General features: G+C 41.9%; 2 protein-coding genes across 2 annotated transcripts; both read left to right on the plus strand.

The window, feature by feature from the left end:
- The first annotated feature begins 2,254 nt into the window (after window positions 1-2,254).
- Window positions 2,255-6,015, plus strand: tyw3 (tRNA-yW synthesizing protein 3 homolog (S. cerevisiae)). The gene is made up of 6 exons (XM_030074306.1): window positions 2,255-2,651; window positions 2,741-2,821; window positions 3,605-3,703; window positions 3,849-3,920; window positions 4,446-4,579; window positions 5,302-6,015. Exons 1-6 carry the CDS (start codon window positions 2,484-2,486, stop codon window positions 5,567-5,569), a joined length of 822 nt encoding a protein of 273 aa, XP_029930166.1. The 5' UTR covers window positions 2,255-2,483; the 3' UTR covers window positions 5,570-6,015.
- A 2,078-nt stretch (window positions 6,016-8,093) lies between these two features.
- Window positions 8,094-24,257, plus strand: fam151a (family with sequence similarity 151 member A). The gene is made up of 14 exons (XM_030073931.1): window positions 8,094-8,117; window positions 8,215-8,372; window positions 13,768-13,949; window positions 14,541-14,690; window positions 15,247-15,396; window positions 15,709-15,871; window positions 16,977-17,034; window positions 17,243-17,329; window positions 17,927-18,003; window positions 19,058-19,194; window positions 19,811-20,014; window positions 20,226-20,332; window positions 21,111-21,290; window positions 21,876-24,257. The coding sequence occupies exons 1-14, from the start codon at window positions 8,094-8,096 to the stop codon at window positions 22,197-22,199; spliced, it is 2,001 nt and encodes a 666-aa protein (XP_029929791.1). The 3' UTR covers window positions 22,200-24,257.
- The last annotated feature ends 345 nt before the right edge of the window (window positions 24,258-24,602 follow it).

Raw genomic sequence — 24,602 nt, forward strand, 5'->3', positions numbered from 1 at the left:
AGACCCCAAAAAATGCATTTGAACTCTTTTTTTCTTTGATTGAATTTTTTTTTTGATTGAAGTGAAGTTTTTTTTTTCATTGAAAATATTTTTTTTCATTGAAGCAACTTTTTTTTTTTTTTGATTGAATAATAAAGACACAAATCTACCTTCATAAACAGACAGAGGTATTTCCATCTCTGCAGACACTTTTTGGATTGCACTGAAGCTGCTCTGGTGGACCAATGATGTCTCAACAGTCTGTATTGTGGGGATTTTCTTTATCTGGTTGCTGCCTGCACGTACTGCATTACACTGTGGAATAACCAATTCTGAATTATCGATCACAACATTGTATCATCTGATATTTTTGAATAATGACCACTGTTCGCTGTCATTGTGAACAATGACACCTGCTGAGCCGAAATGGATATCACTTTGAATTAATTTGTGGAACATGATTTGATTTATGGTTAAAGGCTGAACTATCACCCCTAACAAAATAAAACCTGAAGAAAATAAGACAGAAAAAGGTAACATGTGGAAGGCTAACACAGCGCTAGTGCTATTAACACACCCAGCCATCCAGGTGTGGTTGTTATGGACGTAAACAGAATCTATGGGCTCTCTATGGATTTGTCTTGTATTTACTAGTCTTGAAGGCTAGTAAAACTGTTTCAACATGAACAGAGTGATACAAGACTCCTACACTTCAGGACAGGGTGCTGCTCACCCTCATGGGGTTTATTCTGCGATAATCAGTGGCTGGCTGCACAATATCCTTTGTGATGAAGATGTATGTAGGATTAGTTCTAGTAGTATCATCATCAGCACTATCCTCATCAGTATCTCCACCATTTCCCTCAAGGTGCCAGGCCTCCCGGCATTGGAGCCAACCTCTGAGGTGTCTGGTACTGGACCAAGCCCTGCAGCTGGGCCTGCCGCACCACCTGCGGCTTCAACATGTAAGACGCAGAATTTGGACCCATGGCTCCAACCATACAACCATCACAGGAGTTGGTGTCTGAAATGTTTGAGCTGACCAAGGTCCCCTTTGGTCCAGACCCCGAGGTACCCATGTTGACAAATCAGCTGGAAGATGCACTGAAGGAGACTGAGGCCAGCCTCCTCCTTCACCCTGTCCAAAACCTCGGAGCAAACAGAAGGCACCTGCACTAACCTAGGACTGATGTTATCCTCACTGTGGCCATACAGAGAAACTAACACTCTTGAAATACATGATAATAATGATAATAAAACATATCCATGTACACTTGAGCCATTCTTACTTATTTACTCCATTCTTATTTATTTATTTATTTTTTATTTTCTAGTGTGATATAACTTGTGTGTGTCTTTTAATACAACATGGTGGGAAACCAAAATTCGTTGTGCAATACGTGTACAATGACAATAAAGACTATTTCTGTTTCTATTGCTATTTCTAAATGTGGTCAAACTGTTGCATCAAATCAATTCAAAGGGCTTCCCATTGTTGTATCGATCAATTATACAATGAGTTTGTAATTTAACTGCACTATATCTATATTTATATCTAGGCTATATATAGTCTAATGCAGTCCAGTGCAACAGCTCTGCCATAAATTCTACCTTTTAAGAAAGTTTATAATGTTCAGGTTTTGTTGACATTGCGGAGAATGTGTACATTTAATTCACAGACAGAATAGTGGAAACAGCTGTCAGTAAACTGCAGTCCAGCCCAACAGCAGCACTAACTATGAGCTTAATGCCAAACCTAGAAGTGAATGAACACCTCTATTACTGTGACAAAAAGAAAACCGGAGCAGTATAGGCATCAGGAGAGGAAACTTCATGGCACAACAGTTGTAATGAATTGGATTAGATTGTACAGGTGTGACTAATAAGGAGTATATATAGTGTTTGTAATGGGACAGGAAGAGGAATATGGGAGATATGTGTTTTATTTGAGTGCGCCTGTAGGCCTAATACACCACAAACTGCCAGGCTGAGGCATTAAATATGACCTGTTTCATAAAGTGGCCATCACCATAAACTATAGAATTACATGCAGCTGTTTACATGCCCATCACTGCAAACTAAAAGCTGAAGTGAGGTTTGGAGTGGAGTTGCTGTAGCTCATCCAGAACTGCAAAAAGGTACAAAACAAAAAGACATGCAACAACGTGCAGTGTTCCCCGTAGAAAACAAAACAGGCGCTGTTAAAACTATTTACAAGGACGTAAACGTAATGCAAGCACGTTCGCTGTCACATCGTGACGACACACTCACACCCACGCCACCCCTCCCTGCGCCAATTTGACCTCTGTCGGCCACCGTCGAAGGCGAACTGAAAAAAATGCATTAGCAAAACATACAAACTTGTAGTGCTTTATTGATGCATTTGTATCAGTTTTCGATAAGGGGCTGTCATGTTATGTGCTGTCTATGGATCCCCAGTTGTCAAAAGTCAAGGTAAAGGTGTAAGGGCGCTGTCGTAGCCACCACAGACTGAGGGGACAGCTATGGAGACTGCATTCAGTCAGTGGAAGAGGCAGTGTCTGAACAAGCTGGACGTGAGTAAGAAGGGCAGTGTGGATGAGGACATTGTCCACATCGTGTCTCTGCTCAACAGCTGGGACAACTACTTCACCACCAGCTCCTGCTCCGGACGCCTCATTCTCATCGACGGGGTAGGACAGCTAACCACATGTGCTAGCCTAGCCTAGCCTAGCCTAGCCTAGCTCAACTCAGCTTATGGAGCCTGTCTCTGTGTGTCCAGGTCCCGCAGAGCGCCGAGGTGCACAAGCAAAACTGTGTCTGGCTGTTTGTCTCCCACCAGAAGTGCAGCTCTGACGACCTGGTAAGACATGACAGTTTAACCAGTCATACAAACATACAGTCACACAAACAACCTGTACTACCAGTAAAATAGCTGACTCCATGCTGTATACAGTGAAGAGTAATGAAGTCACTTGTTGTCCTCACTTAATATTAATGATCTCCTAATGATGAGAGAAGCTTTCAACGAAAAAACTGCTCTGTTTTTCTGAATTAACGAAAGTGGGAGGAAAACTAAATGCACCATCTGATCTCCTCCAGGCTTAATAATTCTATTTTCTACACAATCAATCAATTAATCAATCAAGAGGGAACCACATTTTAATTTCACTATACAACCTGTTGTATAATGACAAATAAACTTCCTTGTATCCTTGTAAAATCAGCCCGCCTTTTCTGAAATAATGAGATAATTATGTCAGAATTCTAAGAAAAGATTTCATGGTGAAAAAAATCTGTTTTTTTTTTTTTTTCATGTCTGTGATGATTATCATTAATTCTGAAGGGAAAAAATAGCTTTTTATGTATCACACGTCAGCAACAATTAAAATGAGATTGAGTAAATACTTTATTAGTGTTCGCTATTTTAAAATCTAATTTATCAAAACAAAAAAGCTTTAATAACACCAGTATTATTCAGAGATATTCTCTGTTACTAATGCTGAGCAGCTTCTTACTTGATCTAATTCCACTACTGACATCCCATCTATTAGTGAGCGACTGAATTTACCTCTAATATTGTGTGTGTGTGTGTGTGTGTGTGTGTGTGTGTGTGTGTGTGTGTGTGTGTGTGTGTGTGTTCCAGATGGCTGCTCTGGCCAAGTCCAGTGGAGATGCAGTGATGAAGTTTGAGCCGTTCATCCTCCATGTTCAGTGTCGGAGGCTGGAGGATGCACAGCTAATGGTGAGAGGAGGAAAAGTGTGATGGTTTTATCAGCATGTGTGTGCACGCTGGTGTCTGAAGTGCGCAGCCCCTTAGCAGGAAAAAGCCGTAGAATTACAACAGTTGCTCCGGCTTGTCTTTAACACCTGCTCCCTCTCTTTTCTAGCACTCAGTGGCGGTCAACTCGGGCTTCAGGAACTCAGGTCTCACCGTCAGCAAGGCAGGGAAGATCATCACGGTACGCTTCGAGACATCAGTCACATTCACGGGATTTGGCTCAGTCATTTTTATACCGGCACCGTTAAATTCCATTAAAATGCTTGCTTTAAAACCCATATCTGCTCTTTAAAGGTGCAGTATGTAGTTTTAGGAGATCAGTTATAAACTCAAGAGAAGTCCAAAAATCCTATGGTCTATTGTTTTTTTCATCTGTGTTTATTAGCTGCACAAAGAGACAAAGAATGACATTTGCAGTATTTTTGGATGTCAGTCAGATTTTGACTGTCTCCGTCACTGTGTTGTGTCTGTTTAACAACGACAAGAATGCCAGTGACTGCACAGGCATCAGCAGCTAGTTTCAGGTTGATCACTATGATTGTTTCTGGTCTTCTTTTGAAGATGTTCGTTGAGCAGTATTTACTATTCAGTGTCTCTCTGTGAAGCATGTGACTCCATATGTTCCATATGTATGTCCTCTTTGTGCCACTGCTTGTGTTGATGATGCTACAGGCAGTGTATCCTTTGGTGTGTTGTCTCCCTCTAGGCGGTCCGCAGCACCCATGGTCTGGAGGTTCCTCTCAGCGACCACGGGAGGCTCCTGGTTGAACAGGACTACATCCGTTTCCTGGTCCAGGTGGCCAATCAGAAGATGGAGGAGAACCTCAGACGAATCCAGAGGTCAGTCTGAAGCTGCTGATTGGCTGTGTCCCGCAAAGTGACCAGGATTCTACAAGCATGTTGTGTTTGGATTTGATTTATTTTTGGGATAAACAAGTTTTTTAAAAAAATACATGATGCATAATAAAAACACATTCATGTACATTCAACGCCAGAAGACAGCACAAGAATGTATTAATGAAAGCACTTGCGTCAGTCTGACTTGCGTCTTGAATAGCGGTGAAGCAGTAAATCTATAATGCACCGCTGTTTTATCGCTACACTTGCGCCAGGAATCAGTATTTGAGTTTTCAACTTGATTTGCACAGACGCACATTGGAGTTCCTGTGAGGCACTTGTTCCTTCCCTTTGAACTGGAACTTGTCATGTTCATGTTGCAGTTGCTGAAGAACATGATTGATTCTTGCTTATGGAAAAAAAATATTTTGCCTTTTCCGGGGTTTCAGTTCATTTCTTCAGATATTGTTCTTTATCATCGCTGAGTATCTTAGAATATATCTCATATCACAGAATCGTCTGTATTGTGATTCCAGCATTATCGATCAGATGCATTTCCATCACCACTTCATGCAATTTCCTCATAAAAAGAAGTTGCACCCTAAACTTTTTTTTGTGATGAGTTGGATTGAAAGTTGTATCAGATGTTTTTTCCCCTCCCATCATTCTGCAAGTTAAACCCACCCGGATGGAAACTGAGCTCTGCTTCCCCGTGTCGTCTCCAGGTTCTACCAGAATCTGCAGGCAGCCCTGTCTGCAGAGCAGCTACAAAAACTACAAATCCCAGACACCCCCAGCTCACAGCAACTACAAAACCAAAAAGCCCCTCACAGACTGGAAACAGAACAGAGAGAAGAGGGTGAGGAGACGAACAAAGCCAGCGTGTATAAGCGAAGGCGGAAGAGAGGACAGCAGGTTGGGACTGACTGCTGTAACGTGGATGCAGACAGCAGTCCGCCTGAGCTAGAAGACTGTCTGGATCTATTCACATGAACTCTCAATCTGGAGGACTTTGGAGAGGTTGTTTAGTGCTTTTTTGAAGTATTGAATATGGCAGTACCAATGGCCAGTTCTGATCATGTTTATCTCATCTGTATTAAGTGCATTTTTAGTGAAACAAGGAGTTTTTGAAACCTCTGGGCTGGGAAAAAGGCCATGAAAAGATTGATTAAATTGGCGTCAGTGTCATTCACTCTTGGACCAGCATTAGGATTTGATGCAAAGGAATCAGAAAATGGCCTCACGTAATGGCCAGGGTTTGCTGGTTCTGCTATATTATCTGAACTCAGTGCCTGAAAGGTTCTTGAATATAGCTGAGGAAAACATTTTTTTTTAAATGTTAAATTCAGTTTTAAAAGACCACACCAGTGTTTCTGCATGTTAGGCTAATATCTACAAAATATATAAATTTCATGTTTCTGCTAAACCTTTTACAAAGCAAGCAGTTGTATTTCAAAACTCTGATATCATTTTTCCTCCCTTTTATCCAGCTGTTGGTTTCCATTCATTCCACTGCGATATCAAAATGAACAGCATTCCATCACTGTAATAAAGTTGTCCACATTAGTTTTCCTAAAAGCAGCAGCACGGTTGTGTTTTGATGAGTTGAAGTTGGGTAGAGTGAAATGCTCCCTCCACCAGAAAATAGTCCCCAGGGACAGCCAATTATCTTTGGTCATGAATTTTCATGAGTTTTTCAGCCATAGAAGCAGAACATTATGAGGCAGCTGTTTCAACCAAAAATGTAAATGTGAAAATAAAAGGATTTTGATAATATGTTGTGAAATCTTTAGTACCCCACATGATTGGCAAAATGTTTTAATGCAGTGTGAAATGTTACTCCACCGTAGAAAATGGGACAAACATTAAACATTAAATATTGTCCTTTAAGAGGTCTTAATAATGATTTAAAAATTATTTCTATGCTGTTTTGCATGAAAAATCAGCCCAGACATCATTTATCTATAAAACTTTGACCAAACTGATGTGCAAACCAAAACATAAAAATGCTGCATATGTCATTCTGGCATTAAGACTTCAATTAATTTTAAATCTGTGCAGAGATCACAGTATTGGAGAGAGAGCACCAACTTGACAGCTAAGTAGTTTTAATGGATTAATGCCCAAAATCCTGTGCTTCCATCACAGTTTTCCCTCCAGCCTAAAAGCAGTGTTTTATGTTTATTGGTTTGCTCTATCAAGGTACACTGAAGAACTTTTATAACCCCAGATTTGTATTGGGGCGAAGGTGCATAGATATAAAGATTAGTTCTAGATAGTTAAAGAAACAATATGTACTGTTGCTGGTTTGCAAATATCAGCACTTGCACAGCACTGCTACCTGGTCTGAGTTCACCTGCAGAGTGAAAGTGCTATTAAAATAGTTTGCATGTAACAACGTGGTGCAGTAACTTGATTATTTTATGAATATGGCCCTAGCTGTTTGTTAGGTTCAGCGGTAGAGATATGATCAGGCAGAGCCCATAAAATGTAGACTGTATACCGGGCAGCAGGGCTGTGTTCAGATCTTTATCAGCTGACTTCCCTCTAATACTTTCAGTTTTACAATACTGGAGACTTGTGTTTCCAGCCCATTAAAGTCAGGAAAAGTCCTATAGCAAATCAGCTGTGTTTTCACGTCATGTTTTGTTTTAATTTAAAGGACCATACCAGTGACTTTGCTGTGTTTAGCATAATATCTACAAAATGTATCAACCATTCATTCCACTCTGAAAACTTTCAGAGACTTTAAACCTTTCCTCACGTCCACATTAGTCTTCCTAAAAGCAGCAGCACTGCTGTGTTTTGATGACTTGATATCCGGAGCAGTGAAATGCTCCTTCCACCAGGGAAAATAGTATCTGGAGAAATGTTTGCGTTAAACAGCCAATTATCAGTTCTGTGAATGTTTATGAATGGTGATGACCACAGAGACAAAGCATTATAAGGTGGCTGTTTCAAACAAAAATTCAAATTCAAAATTGAAAATCAAGGGGCTTTTGATTCCATGTTGTGAAATCTCGAGTACCCTGCATGATTTGGTTTGTTGCAATGTGAAATGTGGATGAATTATAGTAAATGGGCTCCAGAGTCATTGTTTTCCCTTATTTTTGTTATGAAATATCTTGTGCTAACTTCAGTGGTTGGGGAAAAGAAGATCCCTCTATAGAGACTGAATCCAGCTGTTTGAAAGTGCTATACTGAGCTCAAAAGTCCTCTATTTTACTATGTTACTCATTAGAATAGGCTACTAATACAGTCACTTGCTTGCTGTGACTGCTCTGTGTAGTTAAGAGAGAGAGAAAAAAAATAAATCTGGTCAAATCTATTAAACTTTCCTACAGATATATTGCTCATTTTGTGCTATCAGGCAGTAAAAAACGTAGGTATTACCCCTTTAATAATTTGGTTCCTCACAAAGTGCTTCACAGAGACAAACGGCTCAAAGATCACAAGATTGGCTGATCTCAAGGTCATCTGCAAGCTCCATGCTTTGCCCCAGAGCAGACAGGGAGCCATGCAGAGCACACTTATCACCCCTGTGAGATCACTGTGATCGCTGCTCCTTAGATAACACTCAGGTGAGGGTTGACACAATCCATCTGTCTTTCTCTCAGTTCACCTCTGCATGTCTACAGCTGTCAACAGCACTGCTCTTCTCTGATCGCAAGGAGTTTGTTGAGACTACATTTCTGTGCCTAGTGGACGAGACACCAACCAGGGAGAGGATGGAAGAGGGAGACAACAGTCAGAGAGAGGAAAATGGGACTGGAGGCATGGAAGAAATGCAGAACAGGTTGGAAGCAGCTTGCGTATAAAACTAAAGGCACCATAGACAGATAGAGTGATCAGTTCTGGCTCATTCTCCAAATGCCATCACTCACCTGTGCACGACTGAAAAACTGCTTTAAAAAATGGAAAATGGGTAACACTGTACAATAAGAATACAACAATTAACGTTAGTAAACATTAGTTAATGCTGTAATGGTTAATTAACTGTTAGTTAATGATTATTATGGCATTTACTAATGTTAATAATATCTACAATAACCCTTAAATAACATATAAATTAATACCTTAGCATGAACAGCATTAGTACATGATTCTTAGACACATTAGTTAACGGTTAGTTAACTGTTACTTAATGTTTATTACCTGTTACTTAATGTTTATTACGGCATTAACTAACGTTAATTGTTGTGCTCTTATTGTAAAGTGTTACGTGGAAAAAAAACTTTTAATTGGGCAATATGCTTAAAGAGTCTTTTTGCATTAAATACATTAAAGGTTGCATAAAAAATCTCATTGATAGAGGCACAACAGTTATTACACTTACATGTCCTCCTTCGATCATTGTTTAAGTTACAGCAAAAATAGACCTGTTCAAATAGCAAAAAGCCACAGGACGCACATGTGCACTTACCTAGTTAAAAAAAATATATATACAGTACAGGCCAAAAGTTTGGACACACCTTCTCATTCAATGCGTTTTCTTTATTTTCATGACTATTTACATTGTAGATTCTCACTGAAGGCATCAAAACTATGAATGAACACATGTGGAGTTATGTACTTAACAAAAAAAGGCGAAATAACTGAAAACATGTTTTATATTCTAGTTTCTTCAAAATAGCCACCCTTTGCTCTGATTACTGCTTTGCACACTCTTGGCATTCTCTTGATAAGCTTCGAGAGGTAGTCACCCGAAATGGTTTTCACTTCACAGGTGTGCCTTATCAGGGTTAATTAGTGGAATTTCTTGCTTTATCAATGGGGTAACCGGATGGGATGGCATGTCGCTGCAGGATGCTGTGGTAGCCATGCTGGTTCAGTGTGCCTTCAATTTTGAATAAATCCCCAACAGTGTCACCAGCAAAACACCCCCACACCATCACACCTCCTCCTCCATGCTTCACAGTGGGAACCAGGCATGTGGAATCCATCCGTTCACCTTTTCTGCGTCTCACAAAGACACGGCGGTTGGAACCAAAGATCTCAAATTTGGACTCATCAGACCAAAGCACAGATTTCCACTGGTCTAATGTCCATTCCTTGTGTTTCTTGGCCCAAACAAATCTCTTCTGCTTGTTGCCTCTCCTTAGCAGTGGTTTCCTAGCAGCTATTTGACCATGAAGGCCTGATTGGCTCCACTGGCGGTTCTGGGGAGGGGCCAGCAGGGGCCAGTGCCCCCGTTGTGGCCCCCCCCCCTCCGAACAAAGATTATACATTGTGATGCGGCTTTCACATAGCGTGCGGTTTGGGCCGCGCTCTGCGCTGGGTACAGCGCACATAGATCTATGACGGTGCAGACTTGCGCAGAGCAGCGTGCACACGCGGGCCATTTCTTCTTGTGGTTGTTGGCTCTGTACAGGACACTTTAGAGATGCTGTGTCAAACATAGGAACATCAGGGGGACGGTGCTGTTATTTCCTATTACTGACAAAGAAATGAGACAAATGAACTGGAGGGAAAACTGGTTCACTGCAGCCACTAAGAATAGAAGATATGTTACTTTTTAAATTGTTTTTATTTATACATTCATTCATTTTTTTTTTATCGTTGGGCAACAGGTACAGTAGCCCTAAATGGATCTTGAATTGGAGCATTTTAAATTAAAAGCTGAAACTGAAAAAAACAAATTGGAAAGGACAAGACACACAAGACACACAAACACACACACATACACACACACCCCAGGTCCCGTCCCCGTATCAAGGAGCAGGCGCAGGCGGTATGGTTATAACGGCAACGACCGCAGTCTTCATGTCGGTGACCCTGACCAGAAGCCACGGAGCAGTTCTTGGCACATCATGGTGGCGCAGTCTGGACAACAGCACGGTCCTTGCGACCAGATGTTCAGCAGGCCAATGGACCGTCTCCATGACAACCGTGATGCAGGCATTGGCTCCTCCTAGCAGAAGAGAGCGCCTGCATCCGTCAGCATCACCAGTCTGTGGACCCTCATAGTCCAGTAATTTTAGCCCAAAATTGGGGTCAACCTAAGACAAATTGCAAGAGAAGCAAATTGCAAGAGTTTTTTTCTCTTGCAATTTGTCCTAGGTTTTTTCCTAAAATGACTGGACTAATAGTCTCTGCGCAGGCTGCACCGACCACCGGAGACCGGCCTGAGGGGCGCACCTGCTGTGCAGCTAGCAGAGCCAGCTGGAGAGCCCGCCTGGGAAAGGCCAGACTCGCTTGGTCTTTGCTCAGTCTGAGAGCAGATCCAGCAGATGTGGACACCCCCCCGCTGAACTTGGAGAGCGGACACACACTGCCGAGCGGCCAGCCCTATACAGGCAGCCTAACCTGGTCTCAGACCAGCCGAAGACCAACTCCAGCATGTGCGACACACACCTGCTGCCGAGCCGGCTTTTTATGGCCTCTGCTGCTCCGGCCAGTGACGTCACCAGTCAACCAGATGATGAGGACGCACGCGCAGCATAGACAACACCTGGGACAGTGCTCAGTACTTTACAGTCACCTGCACAGATACTTGTTTGTGACGGACGGCATGACGTCACAATGGCTACAGCTCTACATTCTGCATTGTTGATTGTTTTTTGTTTGTGTCCACGGACACTGAGTATGCAGGTAACACCCGCTCAGTTAAAACAGGCTATGGTCCTGTCATTGTGTGTATTGTTGTTGAGCCTTGCTTTGTTCTAGCACCTCCAGCAGGCCAAAATGTTGTAGCAGCTGTAGTGGTGGTTGAAATTTTCTCTTGGTGTGTTTTTATCAGGCGGTAACTGGAACCAAGTTCCATAATCCGAATGCAGCTCTGTTTACACAAAGGCGTTCATCATGAAAGGCACGCATGCACGGCGTGCACGTGTGTGGCGATGGTTGCTATGCGACTGAAACAGACGCTAGGAAGTAGTTTTCCGTTCTGGCGCAATTTTTCCCTGGTGGACAGCACAGCAGCTTCGGATGCACCGTGTAAAGAGGCAAATGCATTTTTTAATTTATGAATTAGCTGAACTAATGCTTCTTAATAAATTATGTTACATGAACGAAGGCTGTATTTTTTCTCATTTCTTGTGATTTCACCTGTTACCTGTTGTGTGTGTGACTTCACATGGAATTTTATAATAAATGTATGACTATACTGCATTGTCTTTGCAAGAGTAGTGCATATCTAATGATGTCAATCATCTAGATTTCTAAAAATAAACGCAGACCAGTGCGCTCTTGCGCTCCGTGATCACATACACAATGAATGGCTGAGCCAGCCGCGGTCTGTGCCGTGCGCGTGCTATGTGAAAGCCGCTTTAGAGCGTTGCACCGCTGGAAACGGCGGTCAGTTTTGTTGATCTACGGTGAAAACAGCGAGCTCGAAAAGTCAACCACCTGATGAGAGGCAGTCAGAAGCAAGAAGCGACTACCATGAACAATATTTTATTGTTACAAGGTAACAATAAGCTTTTAGAGTGTAAATATGATGATGATTTATTGATGAAGATGATAAGAAGACAGTGGTGTAATGAAGATGTGATGATGATGTTGATGAAACTGCCTGATAAAGATTTTAGAAGCAGGAGTTTGTACTAAGTGAGGAGTTTGTCTGTACTAAGGTTACACTGAAAATAGGATGTCTCCACTGTTTCTGTCTCTTATACTTGTGTCTCAAATGTGATATTTTGAACCATTCAGTTTGGTTACAATGGGTAATCACTAGTTTTATGGGTGGAAAAAATCAGATATAATTTTGAGTCTTTGTCTTTTTTGCCCCGGGTTGAATGTGCCCCTCTGACAAAAGCCCTGGCCCCAGCCAGGCCCCTTCAGTAAAATTGCTCTAGAACCGCAGTCTCCTCTTAACAGTTGTTCTAGAGATGGGTCTGCTGCTAGAACTCTGTGTGGCATTTATCTGCTCTCTGATCTGAGCTGCTGTTAACTTGCAATTTCTGAGGCTGGTGACTTGGATGAACTTGTCCTCAGAAGCAGAGGTGACTCTTGCCCTGCGTTCCAAATCGCATACTTATACTTTTTACTTTTAGTATGTACTGCAGCTGCCCTTACAAAGTATGTAGTTTAGTATGAAATATGCATGCTAATTCTTTTTTTCCCCTACTAAACAGTATGGTAGTATGAGTATTGGAACGCAGGGCAAGTCTTCCTTTCCTGGGTCGGTCCTCATGTGTGCCAGTTTCATTTGTCACGACCCTGGCTCGTGGGCCGCAACAGAAAGTGGAGACAGACGTCAGTTTATACATAATTTTATTTCAATAAATAATATAAATTAAAATCTGGGGAGCAGTTCAAATACACAACTGTTTGTGGTGAGTGTGCAGCTCCCCTCAGGAAGCAGTTTCCCTTTTATCCACTCCTCCTTCTCAGGTGTGGACAATTAAGCCAATTTAGCCCAGGCACCACCCAAGACTCTTGCACTGCAGTTTTTGCAATTTTCCGGACTGACTGACTGACATTCATTTCTTAAAGTAATGATGGCCACTTGTTTTTCTTTAGTTAGCTGATTGGTTCTTGCCATAATATGAATTTTAACAGTTGTCCAATAGGGCTGTCGGCTGTGTAGTAACCTGACTTCTGCACAACACAACTGATAGTCCCAACCCCATTGATAAAGCAAGAAATTCCACTAATTAACCCTGATAAGGCACACCTGTGAAGTGAAAACCATTTCAGGTGACTACCTCTTGAAGCTCATGGAGAGAATGCCAAGAGTGTGCAAAGCAGTAATCAGAGCAAAGGGTGGCTATTTTGAAGAAACTAGAATATAAAACATGTTTTCAGTTATTTCGCCTTTTTTTGTTAAGTACATAACTCCACATGTGTTCATTCATAGTTTTGATGCCTTCAGTGAGAATCTACAATGTAAATAGTCATGAAAATAAAGAAAACGCATTGAATGAGAAGGTGTGTCCAAACTTTTGGCCTGTACTGTACATATATATAAATGAGGTATTTTTCTATGAATTCTTAGAGGCTTCCTGCTGAAATGAATGACCCCAAAAGATCCAGCAAAAAAAAAAGGTTATATTTGGATTTGAAGTATACTGTAGGTAACACCAATGACAAAAATGACAGGGTATTGGTATTTTATCCAAATTATTTTAATAGTCGATGGATAGTAGATGGGTTTTGGGTAAAAATAAGGAATTGATTTAAAAAAAAAAAAAAACACTCAAACCCACAAGCCACTGCCTTTGGACACTGACTCTGCTGTGCTCCTGCAGGGTGAAGCAGCCGGCGGAGTCTGACCGTCGAGATTCATACTCAGAAAAGGAGAAGGAGCAGAGAGTTTATCTGCGCTGTCTCACTAGAAAACAGCTGCTGGTGATGTCTGCGGCAGTGGGACTGACCCTGCTCCTCATCATCATCATCACTGTCACTGCCGTCGTGGTCTCCAACAAGTCAGGTACTCCCTTACCAAGTGTGTTCAACCCGGTTTGCAGGGCTGTTTTAATGTGATTGTTATGTGTTACTGGATGGAGGTTACGTTTTTGCAGCATTCTGTCTGTTTGTTAGCAGGATATTTCAAAAACGTATGAAGTGATTTGCATGAAACTTGGTGGAAATGTTGGTTATGTGGCAAGGAGGCACAGGAGAGGTTTTCATATTGATGTGTTGCTTGCTTGGGTTGACGTTGAACTTGGATAAAATGAATCCTGCCTGTCACTGTTTGTTGAATGGTTGATAGACGTGATGCCGTTTGATTTACATATTTACTCTAGACATGATCCACACTATGATGAAGTCCTGAAACTGAACTGTGCTTGTACGTATTAGGATACATATTACAAGTGGGTTTAAATGTCCCTTGACAGTGATTAGATAATAACTAGGTTTAATTTTCACTCATCAGTTGTTGCAAGACTTCTTATTTAAGAAGTGCCCTATGAATGACGACAGAAAAAAACCTTATGGCTCGTACAGGACCCACTGTCTTTGGAGTCCTATACAGTTTGTCTGTATGAGTGTCTGTGTGTCTCTCTCACTGTCCAATCAGGTTCCCCGGGTCCTCTTCCCTCATTTCCTACTGATGGAGACATGCTGGATTTCCTGGTTGAGACGGGTGAGATCAGCGCGGCTGACGGTCTTCTGGCTACCTGGTACCACCGAGCCAACAACAAGTCTGAAATGAACAAGGCTCTAGCAAGTAAATACACACATATACCACACCTTAATGATGTATTATCTCTCACCGAAAACAACTTATTTTTGAATTTCTAGAATGATTTTAATGGATTTCTTGAAGCCCATGGCCTCAGAACCATGTCACAATTCAGATAAAGAAACAAAACAAACAACGCTCATATAAAAGGTGCTGTGTTCAACATTTTACATGTCAGCATTGTCAAATCAATTGTGATTCCTTAGTGTAATCATTGGCAACAAATGACATCATGGAGGAGACGGCTAACAGCATCTTTCTCATGTGCTGGAAATGATTTTTCTATTGGTCTCCCACTGCTTCCACTGACAAAACCTCTGAAAGCTGTGGTCAAAAGCTCTTAAGCTTCCCCAAAGCTTTTTTGTACCACGTCGCCTTTGAGCAAAGTGATATGGAGGCAGTCTGTCAGGTAGATGTGGTAATGTCTCATAATTTGTGTGTCTATGAAACATGAAACACTTCTTCTATAACTATGGAGTTTTTATGTAGTAGCAGCATCAACGACCACGCAGCATAACTTCTCTTCCTCCCTTCCTGTCAGGTGATGTAATGATCCTGGAAGCTGATGTCAACATGGACAGGCCTCAAACACCCAATCAAAAGCCAGTCCCTATCATGGCCCACCCCCCTGCCGTTCAGAGTGACAACACTCTGGACCAGTGGCTGGACGCTGTGCTCCAGTCCAGAAAAGGTACTGGATATAGACTTCATGAGCAGAACAGAGCAGAATACAACACAGTATAGCAGAACCTGATCATCCAGTTAAGGCTGGTATATGGCCTTTTGTTGCACCTATCTTTGATTAACAACAATATTCAGATGAGGATGGCTTTAAACACAACCATTAGACCACAAAGTTTGTCCCTCTTGTCGGTCCCTGTGTAATTTGGAAATTTACAGTGAATATGTGTGCCTGTTTTGTCTGCATTTATGGCTATACGTTCATGCTCAAGTACCAAAACAGAGCCTTTAACAGTGCTCGCTCTCAACTTTTTTTGTGCAGGTATAAAGTTGGATTTTAAGTCTCTGGCCTCAGTGGGTCCATCTCTGGAGCTGCTGAGTGAAAAGAACAGAAGCAGAGGCATTGACAGGCCTGTGTGGCTCAACGCAGACATACTGACAGGACCAAATGTCCCAGACTTCATCCCGCCTGTCAACGGAACCGGGTCAGATAGCCTGATTTGATGTCATAACAAGAGTCGTTTTTTTATCCTTTCTGCTAAGGTTTGATTCATTTGATGGAGTTTATGAATACATATGAAACGAATGACACTGAATGAAACTATATTAATGTCATTAGTAACACCTGTGATTACCCTGCTGGTTCATGTTGAAATGGCTGCTGTGAAAGGGGTCTGGGCAATACCACAGACTCAACGTAATAAACAGGCATTCAGAGCAGAAACAAAGCTGGGATGAAACTGGCTAGGAGGACATGAGGCGATCTGCCAAATGATCCGCGAGGAGGGACTGGGGTTTCTCCTGCTGAGATAATGACTAAAGAAGCTGCAGCTGTGACCAGCAGGAAGCAGGCAGCTTGGTGATTGGCAGATGTCAAGGCAGAGGCGAGAAACAGGGAGGCAGATGACAGGGGATGTGGACCAGTGGGATGGGAAGACTGGTGCAGAGGGAAGGCAAGAAATACTGGACCTGAGCAGGAGCGCAAGCAAATACATGATACACTGACATACACACAGGAAGAGCCAATTATGAAGAACTATATGAATGAATAGTATAAAATCTATGCATTATAATACATTATAATAAAAACACATCAGATGAGAGGGCACTTGGTCACAGGGACACGCCCCTCTCAGCCAATCAGAGGTTGAAGCTGGTCAGTCGGTGCCACCTGGACCCATGACCTTCTCCACTAGGTTTGGTCATGTTATGTGGTTGCATTCAGAAATGATGATGTTTGAAGTCCTTTGAGGCCGACTGACCCAAAATATTGATCACTTCTTCACTGGCCCATGACCATCCTTCCCAAGATTCACGAAAATCTGTCTAGTCCTTTTTTTATCCTGCTGACACATGGACAGACAGGACGGGGCGATCACATAACCCTCTGCCATAGGTTTACCTCCTTGGCAGAGCTAAATATGTTAAACGTGCATCATATTCCCATGAACTTACTGAGCTTCTGATGCTGCGAATGGTTCACAGTAAAATCTGCTTCCTTCCTCTTCCCTTCCCCCATCTCTTCCTTCCTTCCCTTCTCTCTTCGTTTGTACTCCATTCCTTCTCGCTGTCCTCCCTCACCACCTCCAGTTTCCTTCACTTGATCCAGGAGAAGTTTCCAGATGTGACTTTGTCTCCTGGATGGAAGGTAAGTGTATTCATTATCTCTCCCATGGACTGACTGAGCTCTTCATACAAGGACAGACCACATGGACGAGTTAATCAAGGCCATAAAATGTATTAAGAAACTGCACATTATTTGGTAGTGTTTTCCTTAAAGACACTTTAACACGTTAAGTTTTTTGGGGGGGTCATCCCTTTGTGTTGATCACAGTGAGTTTGTATCCCTCTGTCAGGTACTCTACTCTCCAATTTCACCTGCGACCTACACAAGATCAATGGTGGAGGAGATGTATGACATGATCAGAAATGTTCAGCAAAAGGTAAGATTTCTGCTTATATCATCATCATCATTTGTATCAATTGATCTAATCTGTTTGAACGATGCGTCTAAAATCAATAAATCACTGCTACATTTGCTGTGAAAGATTAAAATGTCAGCCACTCCACTGTTACCCTGTTCAGAGGCAGGAAGAACGGGGCTTTTGTAGTCCTCATCTGGAGAAACGCTGGTATCTGTAATAAGAGCAGTGACATGAGATAAAGGCTACCAGTCATCTCCACCATGATCTCATTTGTTTACAGTAATTATACCTACAGATCACATTTAAAGGACCACACCAGTGATTTTTACTGTTTGGACCATTTACTGCAATGTACCCACATTTTACATTGCAGCAGGCCATTTTGCAAATCATCTGAGGCTACTAAAGGTTTCACAACATATAATTAAAATCCCTTCCATTTTGAATTTCTGGTTGAAACTCCCAGCTTACAATGTTCAGGAGTGATGACTGGCTGTGTAAAGCAAACACGCAGAGTGACGGGTATGGTCAGACATAAATTATACAGATGTCATAAACGCTGCATGGAAGCTGCTGACGGATCTAAAAACTGTGTTTGTGTCTTTGTTTCCGTAGGTGACGTTTCCTGTCCATGCCATGTTGGTTCGCCGTAGTTGGCAACATTTCAGTTGGCTGCTCAGCCAATCGTCACGGTAACGAGGACAAATTCACACTGTCTAATCACTTAAAAGGAACAACTGGGCCCACAGTTCAGCCTCACCTAGAAACCACTTAAGTATAGCTGCAAGTAATAAAGGCATCCAGTCTACTGTTTTAAACAATGTGGCAGCTCTCTCTTGGGAAAAATCCCCCGGCACACAGGAGGTGATGTGTTTTATGTGTCTGGTGTGTTTGTAATAAATAGAACTGGGTAGTTACCAGTCAGGAAGACTTAAAACCTGATGGTGTTCATAAAGCCCTCAGTGCTTGTGCTGGAATTGTGGCAAAATCCAGCTCAAACCATTCAAAGAGCCACAGCCTTTAATATTGAGATCACTTTGTTTATCAGGTTGTTGAAGTATAGTGGCAACTTTCTGTGTCTGTGTGCTTTCCATAAGAAAAGGACAGAGGAGAAGAGAAGAAAGAAGGACATGCAGTTATTCCGTCTTTTCACCAGAGTTATGGGTTTGAGCTTGGAGTGACGTGACAGTGGAGGTTTTTTTCAGCAGCAGAAACACTGAAACAACAGATTTTCCTTCGGTATTCATTTTCCAAACTTCTCTCGGTGTAACCTCAACGTAACCTTGATGGTGTTTTAATCAGGACAGTAAGTTCTAGTTTAAATTATTTCTCTGTCTGCAGAGCACCTATTCCCTGATACAGCGTTCTATTGTATTATATTCTTCTCAGGCAGAGTGACAAAAAGGGCAGAGGTTAGGATTACATTTCTGGAGAAGAACAGAGAGGTAGATTTAACTAGTTAAAGTTACGTTAGATAGTTTTTATTGTTTAAATAAATATTCCATAAAATGTACCACCCAGGTACAAAACCTTTTCCCTCAACAACTAGAAGTCACTCGTAGATGAAACACTTACAGTACATCTGAAATGCAAAGACCAGGCACCCTACTTTGCACTGTTAGAGGTGGGGCGTCACCCAGATTTTGGTTTGGGGCTTGTTTACTCTGTAAGAGATATTGGGTCCTTGATCCAAAGTGTGTGTGGACTTTGTGAGACTGATTGTTTCTGTTGTGATTGTCTCTGCAGGTTCAGTCTCACCTTATGGCAGGGATCAATTCATCCCAATGTCAGTGACCTGCTCTTCGTCCGCGACAACAGCCACCCCGCCAGAGTCTACTACGATATATATGAGCCGACGCTGTCAGCGTTTAAACAGGCAGCAAGTAAGAGGGCAAATGGGCAAATGGGCAAGAAACCCAGTTTATGATGGCAAACTGTGGGGAGTTTAAGATGACAAAACTGATCTAATGCAGGAACTGAGAAACTAGTTTGTCAGCCGGTTGTTTAGTCAGTCTCTTACAAATATGAACCAACACTGTCAAAGTGGAGTGAGGCTGCAAGGCTATTACAAACTAAAGCTAAGACGTGAACAAGGTGTTAAAAAATGGACTCTGCAATGAGAATTGCACAGTACCTGTCACAAACACAACAAAATACCTGCTCTAAACTTTTCTTGGTCTACTTTAAAAAATGCCAACCCTACCTACAATACTTCAACCAGTACTGAAACAAAAAAAAAAAAAAAAAAAAAAAAAAAATTAAAATTTAAAGTTAAATGTACACTGTATAATTGCATTGACATGAGGACTGTTTAGACTATTTCATATTATATTATCTGTCAATAACTATATTATTATTTGCAGCAAGCCATTAAATGATTTTCATTACTTGGTGGAAAACTGGAGTCTTTCAGTGAAGGTGGCTGCTGATGGCTACACTTTGGACGTTCTTTGTGTAAGCTTTTTTCTGCTATTTCTGTGTATTTGTTTGCGTTTAAAGGGCAACAAGGCCGTCTGAGGCGATTCTATCCCGGAGGAGACCTGATGACGTATTTCTACCACACCGGCAGCTCAGATGCTGATTTCCTGTCCCGAGGCAACCACCTAGAATCACCAGGCAGTGACAGGGACAGGGACAGGGACAGCCTGGCCATCCACTGGTCCACAGTCACTGACAGAGCCTCCCTGATGGCTCAGCTTTCAGGTGTGCTGGTTATTTTCATGTGTGTCAAGAGTGAAAAAGCTGATCAGGAGCAACGAAAATCGACAGAAAAGTTGAATGCCTCTTGAATGCCTCTGATGAATTCAAACACCTCCAAGTTGATGTTTCCCAGCTTTTATTGCTGTGTGTCATGAACGCAGCATTAATTCTGTCCGTCTTTACTGTCCTGTTGGCGCTGGCCATGACTGTGCAGCCGGTGGCGGTGGCATGCTGCTGGTTCGGGTGCGTTCTGACAGCGACCAGCCCGCCGTCCCTCTGGTGGAAGGCTCTGGCCAAACCTCCGACCTACTCACACTGCAGGTACAGTGGACTGTCATCTAGAAACATGGTACTGGCAGAGGAAAAACCACCTCTAAACATCAAGCAGTTGGGAAACCAGCTTCTTTCCCCATAGATTCTTGTAAAAGCAACATTTGTTTTGGGGCGAGTGCCTTGCAGCTGGAATTGGATGCGTCTGATGCTTCCAGTTAAATTTGAAAAGTTTGCTCCACTGAAAAGTGAAGGTCTAAAGAGTACGTCGTGTGCTCTAATAACCAACAACAACTTTACTTCATCCCCTCTGTCAGGCAGCAAACACAGCTCCAGCCTGTGTGCCAGAGGCTGTGCGAATAGAATTGAAGCTGGCTGCTACAATATCACCATTTATATGAGTTCTTAAAATGTATTTTTAAAGACATGCTTTTTTGGTTTTTCACATTCTTAATCTTTGTTTTGTGTTATATTCTATTACATGTATTTTTATTGTACACTATTTATATGTGATTGCAGTAGTTGTAGTAACAGTAATAATAGCACTAGTAGTACCAGTAGTGACAGCAGTAGTAGTTGTAGGAAAAATTGTAGTAGTGCTAGTAATTGTTGAAGTAAGAGTAGAATAAGTCATACTCCTACTAATAGATGTAATAACAGTAATAGTAGAGATAGCACTAGTGGTAGTGGTACTAGTAGTAGAAGTTGCAGTAAGTAGTAGAAGTAGTAGAAGTACTGTAAGTAGTAATAGTACCAGTAGTGGTGTAGTTCAGTTTAGTTGACTAACTGTAGGTAAAAGCGGTGTGTCCGTGTGTCTGTGTGTCTGCAGGACTTGTTGGAGCTGGTTGGGTCGAGGACTGATGCCTCCTGGGGTGTTTACCTGCGAGTTCAGACCCAGCAGCTTCTGGAAGCTTCCCTCAGGCTGCTGGATGAAGCCTACAGCAGAGAGCAGCTCTACAGGCCTGTCTGGATCGGCATGGAGGCTCCACACAGCCGCTACAATACACAGGTACCTTCCTGTCTGTCCAACTGTTATTACCTGTCTATATGAACTCTGCGTCTGACTGGATGAAGGAATGTGACATTTTGTAAAGGAAATTTGACCACTGTCGTGAAAAATAGCCAAATATTCAATGTGTCTCTTTATTCATGTTTACAGTGGAGAAACTTCTGAAACAGCATTTAGACCATCACTGGACACTTAATAGTCTATCTAAAGGCCAGATTTAATAAATTATTTTAGCAGGGTTAAGGCAGGTTTCATATTCAGATTTACAGACTGTGAAGTAAACTAAACTGGAATAATTTCTCTGGTTAGTTAACAGGGAAATACTACTTATAAAGTTGTGATCAGGAAGGACCCTCTATCATATCAGAGGTGAACAACACTGACTGGGTTATATATGCAATGTGACACTGTCACATATATGCATTTAGTCTACCCTCATTTAAATTTTTAACTTTCTGATGGCAGGGGAGGAAAGTAGTCAACTCAAGCTAAGAACAGTTTTTAGGTATTTGTACTTGAGTATTTTAATTTACTTCTATTCAACTGCACATTCTCTTCATATTATTTTATTGCTCTCTCTTTCAGGAGTTTGTATCCGCAGTAGAGAGGCTTTTCCCTTATGTCACCCTCGTCCTAACAGAGGACAGCTGGCCTCCTCAGATCCCAACAGCAGTGAGAGGCTTGTCTCAGCGACTGGCTCTGCATCTGAAAGCTCAGTCACTACCCAGCCAAGAGGAAGTGCCTAACATGCAAATGACGGGCAGATATGACTTAATAGTGGAGGAGGAGAAGGAGGAGAGAAGAGAGGAAGACAGAAAGAGCAGTGCTGAAGCTTTATCAGGCTTCAAAGAGCGTGTGACGCAGCATATGGGGAGAACTGACTCAAGGCTCTATGTTATATCTCACTAATCTACAGCCACCAGTCATGGCAAGACATCAATCAAGTGTAAACCACTATGGAGACTAATTAAGATGTCAGTCCAGAACAACACTCAAAACCTACTGACAGATCTAAAAACTGGCATGTGCTACATCAGGAATGATTAGTTTCCGGAGGTGACGAGGTGAATTTTCCTGCCCATGCCGTTTTGGTCCACCGTGGTTGGCAACATCTTAGTTGGCTGTTCAGCCAGTCACCTCTGTGACAAGGACAAATTCACACTGTCTAATCACTCAAAAGGAACAGTTGGCCCACTATTTATCCTCACATAGAAACCATGTAAGTATAGCTACAAGCAGGGGCACCACCACAAATTTTGGGCCCCACCAACCCTGTGCAATTGCTGTAACCACACCTCAAGAGGCCAACCAACCCATCCAAAGCTTTAAACAACTTACTTTAAATAATACTTTTGTGGGATTGCAACTCTCTTGTCCAGTACTTACTGTGGGATATTTATTGACAGTGAGCTGTGAAAATATGACATTGTGTAAACAGTGGAATTCACCATTTAATGCTTGACTCACACCGTCTAGGCCATCTTTTACATTCTAAATGTAATTTTAATTGTATTATTCCTGAACGGAAAATTCTCTTAATATTAATGAATAACTTTAAATAAATAACCTAAATATCCATTAACCTTTTTGGTTAAGGTAAATATGTAATCTTTTATGGAATGATATAACACACAAAAGAAAAGTTAAAGTGGAAATGAAGAATGGAAATGGAAATGAAAAGGCCTGATGGTGGCGCTAAAGGAGAGGTCAAGTGGTCACCAAAAAAATAGTTTTTTTCCACTTGGGGTTTTGATTGTGCACAACAACTTTTATGGCAATCCAGCCATGAATTCTCATCCCATCCTAACCCAAAACGAACACTGTAGGACTACTCGACTACAAAACCAAGTTATTGAAACAGCATATGTTTAAGTATGGTTCTGTCCCTAGCTTTTTGATCATTATAAACGGTTTCCACTGTATTACCTTTAGTGGGGTGATTTTGGCTGATGAAAATGCTGAGTGGCTACTAGCCACTCGCCCCAGTGGGTGAGCCACAAGATTGTCAAGCCCTGATCATGTCTAATGCAGAAATGGAACATCTGTGGGAACATTCACTTAAACATTTTCCAGTATGTATAGTATAGTATAGTATAGTATGGTATGTATAGTAGCCTATAGTATGGAGAATGGAGTAGCTGGTGTGCTGCCGCAGGCCATGCGGTCCCTGTATAACCGCAGTGAGAGCTGTGTCCACGCTCTTGGCAGTGAGTCAAGCTTGTTTCCAGTGGGTGTTGGACTCCGACAGGGCTGCTCCTTGTCTCCAATTCTGTTTGTGATCTTCATGGACAGAATTTCAAGGCGTAGTCGGGGTGTGGAGGGTGTCCAGTTTAGTGACCACAGGACTGCATCCCTGCTCTTTAAATAAATAGGAATATAATAAATAGCAATAAGCTGAAATGACATGTTGACCTTGAGTGGCCCAGATTTCCCTTTGGAAATATGTAGAATGACTTGTGGTGAACAGACACTCCCCATATACCGAGCAGGAGTTTGCAAATGTCAGAGGAAGAGCTGGGGAATACCAAAATCCAGATATACTTGAGCAAATACAGACAAATGTAAGATGTCTAAGATGTTATCACTGCCAAAGGTGCTTCACAGCAGCCATTTTGCCATGAAGTCGTGGTTAAACACAGGCGCATGCACATTACAAGATATAGAGGTCAAGGTGGTTGCTTGCTTTTCCAAGGGTGGCAGTGCTGCCAGGTCTGTATAACTGTAGGGAAAGTATTTAAGATGAAATGCTTCCAAAAATATCATCTTCCACTTTTGTCATCCAGTCTGTATTCCATTCCTCCAGCTACTGTATCAGGCTACTGGGAAAATAACAAGTGCAGGACAGTTTCATAATGAAAAGCTGAAAGAGAACACACCTGTCAACAGCATCTGTAGGCCAAATGCTCTGAGTACGGGTGAATGCACAGTTTGATGTGAAACTTTCACTTTTCAAAGCAGTAGTAGACATCTTTTTTAAATGACAATTTTCTGATTAATTAAATTACAAAAATGTTTTCAGAGCCATGATTCTTGCTGTGTGATTTTTCTCCCACTGAGCGCACTCACATCACTGTCAGTGTGGCATTATTCATTCATTGTCAGCAGTGGTGGGCCAAAACAAAAAGTGGAAGACAGCAGCAACAACAGGGAGACACTGAGGTTGCACACTGAATAGATATATGGGAAGATGCTTCAATCAAAGCCCTTCTTTGCCCTCTTGCCCTCAGCCTGAACATCTAAAATCACTGTTGTTGTGATTGTTGAGCAGTATGCTTGTTGTAAACGTGTGCATGCTGGGTCATGACAGAGATC

Source organism: Myripristis murdjan, chromosome 17, assembly GCF_902150065.1.
Source record: "Myripristis murdjan chromosome 17, fMyrMur1.1, whole genome shotgun sequence".
In the NCBI taxonomy this organism is placed as follows: Eukaryota; Metazoa; Chordata; class Actinopteri; order Holocentriformes; family Holocentridae; genus Myripristis; species Myripristis murdjan.

Excerpts from the sequence above, each read along its gene's own strand:
- fam151a (XM_030073931.1), top strand. The coding sequence starts at position 8,094 with ATGCAGAGCACACTTATCACCCCT. Across the intron at positions 20,333-21,110 it reads CCGACCTACTCACACTGCAG|GACTTGTTGGAGCTGGTTGG; the intron begins GTACAGTGGACT and ends GTGTGTCTGCAG. Across the intron at positions 21,291-21,875 it reads ACAGCCGCTACAATACACAG|GAGTTTGTATCCGCAGTAGA; the intron begins GTACCTTCCTGT and ends TCTCTCTTTCAG.
- tyw3 (XM_030074306.1), top strand. The coding sequence starts at position 2,484 with ATGGAGACTGCATTCAGTCAGTGGAAGAGGCAGTGTCTGAACAAGCTG. Across the intron at positions 2,822-3,604 it reads AGTGCAGCTCTGACGACCTG|ATGGCTGCTCTGGCCAAGTC; the intron begins GTAAGACATGAC and ends TGTGTGTTCCAG. Across the intron at positions 4,580-5,301 it reads AACCTCAGACGAATCCAGAG|GTTCTACCAGAATCTGCAGG; the intron begins GTCAGTCTGAAG and ends TGTCGTCTCCAG.